Below are 12,313 nucleotides of genomic sequence, written 5' to 3'. Positions count from 1 at the left end.
GTGTATTATAAATCATATTAGTAAAGTCAGCTGTTGAATATATAGTATTTGCATGTACGTGCAGAGCATTTCTTTGGATGGTTGCCTGGTTGGCACAGAACACAGTGTGTGTGTGTGTGTGTGGGGGGAAGTTTGGTCTCTCTTTGTATGTGTAAGATGGGTGCTATGGGCATGCAACCTAGCAGGACCCCTTTGTAAGCTCCTTTAAGGTGTACCATAGGCAGGATCTGATGCCTTCTGGCAGGCCAGATGAGGCCTTCTGTTGCTAGCAGAGGTTGGATCAGACCTAGAGAGTTCTGTCAGGTGTGAATGGCCAAGAGCTGTATTTTGAGACCTTTAATTGCAATACAAATAATCACTGGATTAGTACAATGAAAAGTAGGAAAGAAACCCTCACTGTATATATTAACTTCCTCCAATGTGTTATAACCTCAGTGTTGATTCCTAAACCTGGAGATTTTGTTAAGCTTTAAGGTGATAACTTTGCTTTCACTCTTTTCTTGTCAGAAAAGGGGTAGAAAAAGCATAAAAGAACCTTAAAAGCTGTGGGTTGCAGAGGAGGGCTCTCCTGGGGCAGAAGCTGCCTTCCAAAGATGTTCCTGCCAGCCCTGGTGTAGGGTCTGGGTTTGGTGCAAGACAGGCTGGGGTTTAGTGTTTATGGAGTCTGCTGTTATTTAGACAGGGTCTTTGCCTTCTTTGTGTTACTTACTCCAGGGATAGTGGAAAACCTTGTAACTGGGAAGGTGCAACAGTCTCTGAAAGATGTCCCTGCAACACATGGCTTGCAGGGAGAGCAGTTCTTACTGTGTGGCCCCTCTTGTAGTCAAGAAGAGGTATTTGGTCTCCATACATAAAACATGCGGGTGGTTCTGCAAGTCATACTTACAACATCACCTATTGTTGTCTGCAAGAGTGATGCACACAGGCAGTCTCCTCTTTGCAGGCAATCTCACCTCTTTGGTCTTCTGAGATAGTAAATGTCATTTAATAACAATGCAGTTCTAGCTGGCAGTTAGAAAAGTCTTTATGAAAGGATTCCTGTTAATAGGATATATTTGTCCTCGTGTGAGCTGAGCATCTCTTAAGATGTAGGTATTTATGCTTCCAGATAGAGTGGGGTTTTAGCTGGAGGGAGAGGAGGAAGGGAAAGGAAAGGTGTTGACAAGAAACCCCACCTTACGTGTACAGTGCACAGTGTTTCCAAGTAGTGCAGGTGAAGTTCTTTAGTCTGTATTACGCAGACTAAACACAATCATAGTCACTTCATTTCCTCACACTGTAAGTAAGAATTGCAGTGAAATGGTTTAGGTTCATACTTGGTTGATAGACAAGGTTAGGATACCAAACTGATGGGCTTTTTTTGTTCTCTTTTGTCAACAGGTTGGCTATATCCAGCTTGGATCAGAGCACATGCTGATACAACCAGTGAATACATCAGAGACCTCATTTAGTGGGAAGGAACACCTCATCAGGCGCAGGCGATCCACCAAGTCAAGCCATCCCATGAAGTTGCATGTTCCTGATGAGCACTGCAAGGTTGTAGCAGGTGAGCTTGGAGGTGCTCAAGAGAACAGCCATGAGTATGCAGTTCTAGTTTTAACTGTTGTTCTGCCAGGTATGACTGAATCTTGTAATCCAAGCAGCTGGAGCTAGTGAAAAATAGCAGGTGGTAACAAAGCCTTCTGCTGCTGCAGGCAGAAGTCACATCACAAATACAAACATTGTTGGGACACATGCTGTGACATTCCATTTGGGAGAAGGTAAAGTTAATTGTGGGTCAGAGTTAAACTTCTGCTTTAACCATGCAATGTGACCACTGCTCAGGGAGGTATTCACAGTGTTTTTAGCAAAGGCCCAAAGCTCAAAGCTGAAGTCAAGGGTGAGGGGTGCTCCTTCAACTCTCCTCTCTGCTAGAGCTGTGCCAGGTAGGCATGGATAGAATGGGGATCCCTGAATTTCAGAATGTGGGAAGAATCACTTCGATACTGTCATATACATTAATCAGACGTATCATCTGTGGAGAATATTCGGAGAGGGGAAGAGACGCCGTTTCTCTTGTCAAACAATCTACTTTCGTTTTCATCTTCTCCCATGTCATCATTTTTACTTCTGTCTATCAGAGCACATGATCCATCAAAGACTGTTTCTGTGAGTCACAACTTTTAAACTGTTTGCTTTAAGGTTTTGAGGGAGAAATTAAACTTCTATTTCCCCTCTCCTCTTGCCTTGTTTTAGAGGGAATGAGCTCATAGAGATTGCAAAGAAACTTTTAAGGTCTTTGGCTTCCTTTGGAGATCTGTGAACCCAGACTTGAGGTCTGGGAGTCCAAAATGTGATTAGCAACTCATATAGATATCCCTTACCTTAACTTTAATCTATCTGGATTGGATATTGAGGGAGCTACAGTGGTGACAGGAGCGATCCTGTATGAGTGAAGTGCTGAAGTTCTTGAGCAGTTTTTGTCTGCCATCCTGTTATGCTGGCTATGAATATAGTAGCAGCTGAAATGCAGATGTGCATCCTGTACGTGAAGCATTCTGAACCAAACAACAACCTCTCAAGCAATTTCTAGTGCTTTTCTGTCTGTTTAGCAAGATGAGGTATATGATTTCAGTGGGTTTCTGTAGTATAACAAGAGTTGGGAGGTGAACCAGCTTCCTGAGAAATAGCAATGATGTAGGTTTTAATTGTGTGTCTGGCAGTTAACAGACATTCTTTAATGCTCTGGATTCAGTTTCCCATGTCATGCTGACACACCTTGCCGGTGTTAGGATCCTGGGCTTAAATCCTACGGGTCTTCCTGGGTATGTGAGGTGCTTGTGGTATGTTCCAAGTTGTCAGTCTTCAGTTGCGACCCAGCATGACAATGTTACGGTTGTTTTGTAACTTAAAACCAAAAAAAACCTAACCCAAACCAAAAGTGATGATTGAGGATCCGATTTTATGCCCTGAAGTCCCCATCTGAATGGGAGACTAACAGGAAGGAGATGCAGTTCTTTGGTGATGGTTTTTCTACCAATACATTTCTCCTGTCTTTCACCTTCAGCCAGTCAAGGCACCACAGCTTGGTAGCTCCACTGTATTTTGCACTTAAAGAGTGTGTGCCTGTGAGCTGCTGCAAACCTTGCCTGTGTTCTAATGCTCAGGAGCTGAAACCCTGAAAAGCTGCAGCTGCCTCACGCCCTTTTCATTTGGGTGGGTTTTTTGTTTGGTGTTAATAATAAAGCAGCTGTGGATGTTGTTATTTCCTACCATTTTTCAAGAGAAAATGGCCAACTGTTCACTGCTCAGATCCTGTCTTCTCACAGTTGTGAAGCCAAACAATCACATTGTCAGCTTGTATAAGCTGGTTTAGTTTTTGTCTTCTTTGAAGCAATTGAATCCTTTGTGGAAACTTGTCTGGGTGGGTTGCATAGAGGGTGTTTTTTTAGGAACTCTGTGAAATTTCTTTAGGTTACAGTGTGCCCATATATTCTATTCATTTTATTCCTCTCCTGCCTCGTTATCCCACTAATATTCCAGTTCCTGCCTTCTACTGGAAGGACTGCGTGCTTCAGTGCCTCCTCTTTATGCAGGCAGCAGGTCGAGGCATCTAGGCTGGCTTCTACTGGCCTTCTAGTCCATGGACAGCCTCAGGAGCTAGCACTGGGCTAAGAGCACGCATGCACATACATGTGCACAGGACTCCCATAGCTCAGGGTATCTGAATACATCTGAGTCCTGAGGCAAAGGGAGATTGACAGCCTGATGTAACATTTATCTGAGGCTCTGGATCTTGTTCTATGACTGGATTTTTTTCCTACCTGATGCTAGGGTTGGATGTGGGGAGAGGATGTGCCTCTCTGACCCTTGTGTGAGACCAGGATAGCTTTAGTCCTTCCCCCAGCAGGTGATTCCCTGCCCTGGGATTACACAGGAGTTTACAAACCAGCTGGGAGCAGAATTCATATCCCTTGGGTGCTGATGTTTTTGCTGTGCTACAAAGGGAGCCAAGCACCTGACTGCTGCTCGGTGGGGAGTGCTGCTTGCTCTGCAGACAGCTCCTGCTTCAAGTAGCCGTGTCATAAAACAGTGAAATTGCTCCTGAGCTTTGCCACTTAAAGGCAGACTCCTGAATGTTTTTCATTGTTGCAGGAAAGAAATAGAAGTCCTGGCTCTTAATAGGCTTAGCACATTAATGACCTAATTGACTCCTGTCTGCTTTGGATTAACTTTTGTGCACATGGAGTTCAGAAACAAAAAAATTAATCCTCTCTGACACACAAAAGCTCCATTCCTAATGAAATTGTGTGGAAATGATGATCTAGGGGCATGCTTCCAGGGTTTCTCCTGGGAAAAGGACTCTTTACTATGGTACTCACCAACACTGGTGGAGGGAAGGACTGGTCAGATACGTAGTAGAAGTTGTTGTTCACTGGCTTGTAATGTGGCTCACCCAGGTTAAAAGTTGGCAGGAATGAGTAGAGGTTGTAAATACATGGGAAATCTTTGCATTCTAGATGTTTTAGATACACGTCCTGCACTGTGGAACAACATAGACAGGAACACACATGTCCATGTAAATATGAGTATTTTTCAAGGCCACAGAGGTGCCATGCCTGGGGTCTTCCAGTCCTTTGCTGCTGTTCTTGTATCTTCTGAACAGACAAGCACCACCTCTAAAGAGATTTTTGTCTTAAAACTTTGTTCATCAGTGGCACCTGGCACAATCTGGGGTTATTTGGGAGTCAAAATACAAAATATCAGATGCTGAATTTTTAGTGTTAGTTATTGTGTCAGAAGAACACAATAACTAATTTGGGCTAATTTGCTTCATGGCAAATTTCTTTGGGCAGCAATGGCCCTGTGCTACATGAATGTAACTGATGGTAAAGAAAGATGCATGGTGATGTAGGGACCTGTGTGAGTGCTTGTAGGGGAGGAGGAAAGCATTTTAGTAAAGCAAAATGAACTTAGTCATGACGTGCCATGTGTCAGCGCTACCGAGGGGATAAAGAGCAGAGCTTTCCAAGGGCATTCCTCTTGCCTTCCACCCACAACTGTGGTACTATCCTTGGAGACCCCAGCCATGGTAGAGGGAAACAGCTCACCTTGGGGCTGGGTAACGTGGCAGTCTGGTTTGATAAGTGCTGGTTAAAATCTCTGGAACAACTCCTTTAGTCTCAGTGGTGCAACACGTCCTGCAGCACTCCACATTATTTTTAGAACTGCAGGAGACCTTTCTGGGAGCCAAATTTGTCCTGGAATAATCTGTATAAGAGGATTAATCTGGCTGTAGGCAGGAATGGGAAAGCACTTAGGGTCTTGCATGACTGGATCTTTGAGATGTGAATCTGAGAGTGCCTACTAATGGGTTAAAAAAAATCCCAGGTCTGTGGATTCAGGACTGATGTTTTAATTCCTTTGTTTAAATTCTGAAGTGCTCCAGCAGCAAAGGACAGATCCCATCACCATGGCCCAGGTGCTATTGTTAGTTATATGATACGTGTATACGTAGTATTTTTATCACCTGTCATCCAGCAGGAGAAAGAGTTCAAGTCACAATGCACATTTCTGCTCAGGCATGAACATGAGCCCCTGTGAGGCAAACAGAAAACCTATTAAAAGCTTTCCAGGTGTGTATGCTGTGAGGGGGAAGGAAGGAAAGGTTGGGTTTCATTTGCTCTGAAGCACAGTGTCATTAGGAACATGGGAAGTAGCTTCACACCACTGATGTGAAACACTTCTTTGGTTCTCATCTTAGACGCTGGGCTGCACCTGGGGCACAAACCTGCTATCACACCCTGTTCTGGTTTTAACAAGTTTGATGGCTTTCTTGTCAAAGGTCCTACCCTTGTGCTCTTTCTGGAGAGAGAATGTGGAGTCACAGGGAGTTTTTTGTAGGATTTAATAGGTATAAGTAAGAATTTCTCTGCAGATGAGCCAGGTGGGGGGAGAAAGAGATCTCTTAATGCATCATGTGTGATTTCTGCAGTGCCCTCAGGTTTGGTCTAGACCTCTATGAATAGACTTCTCTATTTATGTGTGTGTTGGTGATATCTGTGATTCCCACCAGTCTCTGAGAGCTCATGGCAGAGAGGAAATGGGCAGGACAGGGGAGCTGTACCTTCTCCTTTATTAACCCTCTGGAGCTATGAATGGGGGCAGAAACCACCTGAGATAGGGCTTCTTCCATTACCCTGTGTCTCTGTGATCTGGTTATACATACAATAAAGCTGTTTCCATGTGACAATATCCACCACACCCTCAGCTGCAGGGAATGGATATAGTTCTGTTAATTATCATGGAACACCAGGAGTTTAACTGATTTGCTGAGATCTGGTGACATATTTTGTGTGGTTCCCCTGCCATCGACATCTATGGATGGAAAATTCTTCCAGTGTTCCTTGGTGAGAGAAAATATCAGTGTTAAAGACAGGATCAAACCATGTTATGAAAGTGTAGGAATCTCCTCTAACCATGTCATAAAACTTTCTGTTTCGTTGAGGAAAACTAAGTTCTGTTATAACTTTTACACAGGTCTCCAGTGATGTATTAAAGTCCCCTTACATAGAAGGGATTTCATATAAAATATAGTCCAGGAGCATGAGAGAGAGCAGCTTGTCTTTGGAGGGAAGTTTGTTATTTCATGTTTATGATACAGGCCTCATAAATTACTTTTAAATGTGGGTTTGCTTTAAACCCTTTTGTCAGTTCAAATGAACCGGTTTTCATTGAATGCAAATGTGCTGCATGGAGAGAAGCAGGTAGTGAAAACCCAGGAAGAGCAACATTTTAATTCACAAAATAAAGGGTTGCTTCTCTGTATGGTTACTTCTCAACCTGTTTTAACAATTGATCAAAGCTGGTAATAATTTAAGTAAGTGCCAGTACGCAGGTATCAGATGTAGGGAATGCTTTCCCTGAACAGGTATAAATCCTAAACACATGTTGCTGCTACGTTGCATTTCCCCATCTTTAATCATTGTCTCCTAGCTGTGTTTTCTCTGCAGGTTTGACTTGGCTTGACATAGCAGTTCTTATGGCCAAAAAACATGTGCACTAAAAATAGAGAGATGTAATGCAACCTGTATTAGTCCATATTAGGAAGCATCTGTTGAAGAATTAAAGCAAGGATTTCGACAATGGGCTGTGCAGAAGATGTAATGTGATTAAGTATTTGCAAGCATAGAAGTATTCCCTGTATCAGAAATTCAGCACTTTACCCATGGGAGTGTATCTCACTTGTGTGGATAAATCCCTTGGTTTTTCCAGGTCCATGGTCTTCCAAACAGGGAGTCTGGATTTTCCCTGCAAGCGTGTGATTGTTTCCTTATGGCTGATACTCAGCAGCCTTTGGAGCCATTCATTCACAAGTGTCCTTTTCCATCACATGTGGCAAGTGAAGCTTTATTGCTGGTCTGTTCTGGATGAAGCCCTCAGCATGAGGGCAGAATGGGTAATGTGGAGCAGGAGGAGCCCAGCTGCTGCTTCCTCTACTGTCAAGGTGCAAGGAGACAAAAAAAGAGGACATGCAAATACATGTAGTCTGTGGATTTCTTCCATTTCCAGGGCAGCTGCACACAATAGAGCTGTACTGCTCCTTCACATCGTTCCTAAGAACTTAGTGCTGGTTTCCTTTGGAACCTGATGAAGTCCAAACTGGCAGGTGGTGATGAGGAAGGTTGTCTAGTGGACACCATCGTTGTCTTGGGGTGTTCACAGGTATTCCAGTGGTCATTCTGGCTAGAAGGGCAGGCAGGTGGCTCCAAGGAGACTAAGGTACATTGCTTACCTGTTAGCTGTCTTTGTTTTTTCCATATTATCATAAATCAGGGTTAGAGCCAAGAGGCGGGAACTGGAACTCTGTTGGCCTCAGTTCCTAATGTTGTTTCACCTTCAGCAGACCCCTTGGGACTTTATCTATGAAAGTTACAAAGTGTTGGGCACCTACAGATTTGCGTGGCCAAGATGGGGAACACTTTGGGGCAGGTTTTGCCTCTGTCCTATAGCTCTAAGCTTCCTAAGTCATAGATATCCCAAACTGTGAATCCAAAACTGAAGGCACAGGAAATTAGAGGTGATTTAGATGATAACCTCTAAATCTCAAGCAGTTTCTTTATTTGCAAAGTAGGGCTACTAACTCTGAGCTGGCGATGGTATGAGAGCTTTTGGATCTGAAAGTTGCTCAGTAAACTGTCAGTTTCTTCCGTAGCTGATCTGTTCCCTGGGTAGTTTGACATTCCTGTATACCTTAGGGATTAAAAATAGCTATTGCACTAATTTTCACTTCACTTTGACCTGCTGAGCCAACACGATTTATGGGAGGTGAACCTCTATTCTTTACTGGCTTCTGCACATCACCAGAAGTAAATTGCTCAGCTTTCAAGGATGTCTGTGCCACCTCTCTCAAGGTGTAGGTGTAATGGTGAGGAGGTGGGGAGCCCCTGAGCTCTTCCAGTCTCAGCAGAAGTGGTTGGAGTTCAGTGGCCAAAGCCCAAGATGGTTGGTAAGGCTGGCAGTTGTGAAACATTCTTTGGAAACTAAGCACGTTAGCTAAAGACTCATTAAAACAAAACAAACCTGGAGGGCAACGATGCCATTTCTCACAGTGTAGCTGCAGCCAGGTAGTTTGTAGTCTCTAAAGACCTGAGGTGGATTAGGACTGTGCTTTGTCATTGGTCTCAGATCTCCTGAGCTTAAGTGATCAAAACTGGGGAAGTCCCAGTCCAGAACCTTATGTGCATCGCTCCTTATCACTAGGACCTAACTACAGTTTTATTACAGGGTCTTGCTCCATGGCCCCAACTTATGGGACCTTTGTGCCTCTCATAAACAAAGGAAATTGATTCAGCTTCAGAGATTTGCAACTAGTAACAGAGCAAACCAAACATAGGATGAGAAACAGAGGCAGAGGCTAAGAGGGAGCGCCAGAGCAGGTATTTCTATTCCCACTTTAATAGTCTTACCTTAAAGCCATGCTCACCGTGCATGCTTTCTGTACCATTTACCATTACATTCTCTTGTCTGACTGCCTCACACCAGTGAGTCCTCCTTTGTAGCTGGTTGGAAAGCGTCCTGTGAAGGTGTCCTTTTGAAAGGAGATAAATGCACATCGTTCAGGAGGTGGCAATCTTTGAAATCCAGCTGACAAATGAACCAGTGAACATATGGAGCTCATAGTGCTTATCCTGTGCTGTCTTACAGGCCTGCCATGAAACACAAAGTCCTGATGTGTTATGTTGACGACTGAGTATGTTTTGCAGAAGAATAAGGTTTTAACTGATGTGTCCAAGCCACAGACTAACTTGGATAGCAAATCCTTGCAATAAAAACCTCTGTGGTGTTTTGAGATGCAGCACAGAGTTCATGACTTATGTCTCAAGTTCTTGTTTGCTGCTTTGCCAGACAAACAGTCATGAACTTGTGATTTGGTAGGAAAGTGGCCGTGTAGGAGAAAAGAACTGGGAGGTGGATTAAGAAGCAATGGATCATTCTGCCACACAGCGATTTTTCTTGCAATTTGATGCATAATTTTGCCTGCAATTCTACTCAGAAACACATTAGAGGCACATAGCCATTTTGTTGTTATGGCACTAAAAATGAGAGGACAGCTCTCAGTCTGTAATCAGCTGTGATTTGAATGAGCAACCATGTTTAATTCCTGAACTTGGGACTACCCACTGGCATCAGCTAGCTGTGGTAAATCTGGAATTCCAAGCTTCTAATGGAGGTATAAAAGATGAGGGCACAGGGATGATTTTGTGCTGTGTCCTGACAGAGGTGAAGGGGCTCAATGTTCCCATGGCTGGAAATAGACTGGGGGGTGCTGGCTGTGGCAGCAGCTCCAGTAGTATCCCTTCCTCTCAGTTTCCTTCTTCAGTCCTTGCTTGTGTCTGCTCCAAGGTGATGCCACAGGAAAGGTGTCAAGGAAACAACTGTGTGGAGCAAGGCCCCTGAAGCTGGAGTGTGGTTTCTTGCAAGGTAACCAGTGCACGGAGCTTTGGATGTAAAGCCCACAGGAGGCAGTGAAGGGATGTCTCTGGTGGCAGGCATGAACCCTTAACTCCCCGCTCTGTGTGCTGTGGTGATCTCACAGCTCTGAGCTGTCCTGTGATCTGTGGTTGCTTTTTTAGCTCAGGCTGTGTTAGCACATACCCTTCAGTGGGCTGACTTCAGCAGTGAATGTTTTGTCATCCTGCAAGTCTCAGATCTCTAAAGCCTGTCCAAATTTGTCTCACTTCTAACCATGAGCAGCTTGATCCCCAGGCCAAGCAAACAAGGTTCTGCCTTGCATGGCTTGTGGGCATCCACTGTGGTGATCCCATGCAGCCAGGCTTTTGAAGAAGCTGTTCAATAAATGGTTTGGAAGCAGTTCTGCTGTCGGATCCAAACATGAGGAGTAGGTTGATTTAACTGTGGCATGTTTCTCTTGATGTGTTTTTAACTTCTCTGTGTTTCAACCCACCACCCCTTGACCTTAATTCAAACTGAAAAGGAAGCCTGCCTCTATTCTGTTTAGGTTTTGCTCTGGTCCTGGGATGTAAATGATGCTGCTGCTGCCTTCCACTTTGTGTTTCACTTCCTTCCTGGGCTCTACCTTACACCTTGCCTTTGTGATTTGAAATGAAATCAAGTCATTATGTTAGATTTGAAAGCTTCTTTGAAATTAGTGCAGTGTCTACATCAAATAGCAATGCCCAAGAGACATAGATGCAGTATAATAATCTTTTAAACACTGAATTCATAGCATTTTGAGAGGTGTTTGTATCCTACTACTGGCACCACAGACACTTTGTGGCATCCTGTCCCTCTGAGAATTCAGCAATTGCCCTTCCTCTGATTGCCATATGATTTTAGGTTAACTACTGAGCATATACCTTATGCACTTCCTTTCTTTAATTTCGAGGCTTGGTTTGTGTGCAGGGTCTCATTTTTCTTTCTCTGTGTTTTGCTTTGGGGAGGTGGTGATTTTTACTTTGAAGTGAATCTGATAAACCCTACCTCATGTGAGCACCAGTGAGACTTTCTCTAGGAACTCCTGGGGCACAGCGAGAACTCATGTTAGCTGTTCACCCACTTGCATGCTCTGCCCTCCTTTTTGTGCTGCTGAAGTAATAGCATAAAGGAAAACAGAGCTGCTCTCTAGGTGAGCTTGTATAGAGATGTTAGAGGGGTCATGGGTGGAGGGAAGTTAGCAGAGGGCTTCCTGAGGAAGAACTGGGAAGGGTTTTTAAGGCAGCAATGGAAAAGAGCTTCTAGAGAGAAATCTGGCCTTGCAGAAAGGACTCTGCAATTTTACTTTTATTTGTGGCTTTTGTTGAACTGCATCCAGAAGCTTTCAGTAGGTTTAACTAGAATGAGGTAGCTAAAATTACAAAGGGAAAGATTGGGGGGGGGGGGGGCGGGGGGGGGGGGAGGAACATGGAAGGCTATGGGAGAAGAGGTTGCTTTTCAGATGAGTCTGGGAAATACAGTTGGAAGGGAGGTAGGTAGGAGGAGCAGGAAGGGACTCTGCAGTTACAGCAAGAATGTGCCAAAACCCAGACAGTGCTAGACAGGGCTTTTGGTGTGTAATAGGAAAAGGTCATTTGGGGCGGTTGCTTTGGAATTGTACATCTGTTGGGTTGCCATAAAAAGCACGGAACATAAGGAGTTTTCTACTGAGGCTTCAGCAGAGCTCTGCTGTGCTGCTGATTGCAGTAGGGACTGTGGGGTTTCTGCCATCCTGAGGAAGATTTCAAAGTCAGCAGAACATGATATGATCATGTTGCTTTGCAGGTGACTAGCAAAGGAAAGGTAAGACCCTGTCAATAAAAGCCAGTTAAAGAGCTTATGCAATGTTACATCCATTTTATACTGAGGATCTGGGAGTGCATCACTCTTCTCCCATCACCTACAGTCCTGAATTTTGTGGAATTGTTGGCCAGCTAGACTGCGTAACACACTGTCAAAGTGACTGGCAAAGAGTAATGTCCCTTGTGCCTGGTCACCCGCAGCATATACGTGCTGTGCTGTAGATTGGCTGTTTCAGCTCATATTTCACATGAAATTCTCTGACCTCTTCTGCAGGGAACACCTGACTCCTAAAATAGTGTGCAGTTTGGTTATGTATGCTCCCCGCAATGTAAACTCCTCTGACAGGCTCCTGCCCATGTTTTATGGCCTCTTATGCCTTCACACTAACACTTAACATCTGCACCACAAAATTTGTAACATCAGTTTGTTCGAATAAAGAATCCACCAAGCATTTAATCCCTGTTTTAATGGCTGATGTTTATTTTAGTTTGGGGTTTCATGTACTCATGGAGGGATTCTCTGCCCATAGGCCATA

The 12,313-nt window shown here is 44.1% G+C and overlaps 1 protein-coding gene across 1 annotated transcript in view; it reads left to right on the top strand.

Annotated features, from left to right (window-relative positions):
• The first annotated feature begins 1,410 nt into the window (after window positions 1–1,410).
• ADAMTS17 (ADAM metallopeptidase with thrombospondin type 1 motif, 17) overlaps window positions 1,411–12,313 on the top strand; it is a 160,380-nt gene continuing 149,477 nt past the window's right edge. Inside the window, exon 1 of the mRNA XM_010018623.1 lies at window positions 1,411–1,546. Within this exon, the coding sequence (XP_010016925.1) occupies window positions 1,411–1,546 (136 nt within the window). The remainder of the gene's footprint in view (window positions 1,547–12,313) is intronic.

The sequence above is a fragment of the Nestor notabilis genome, unplaced genomic scaffold (genome assembly GCF_000696875.1).
Source record: "Nestor notabilis isolate BGI_N333 unplaced genomic scaffold, ASM69687v1 scaffold12197, whole genome shotgun sequence".
In the NCBI taxonomy this organism is placed as follows: Eukaryota; Metazoa; Chordata; class Aves; order Psittaciformes; family Psittacidae; genus Nestor; species Nestor notabilis.
Note: the sequence above shows the minus strand (reverse complement) of the source record. Positions and strands in the feature narration are given on the sequence as shown.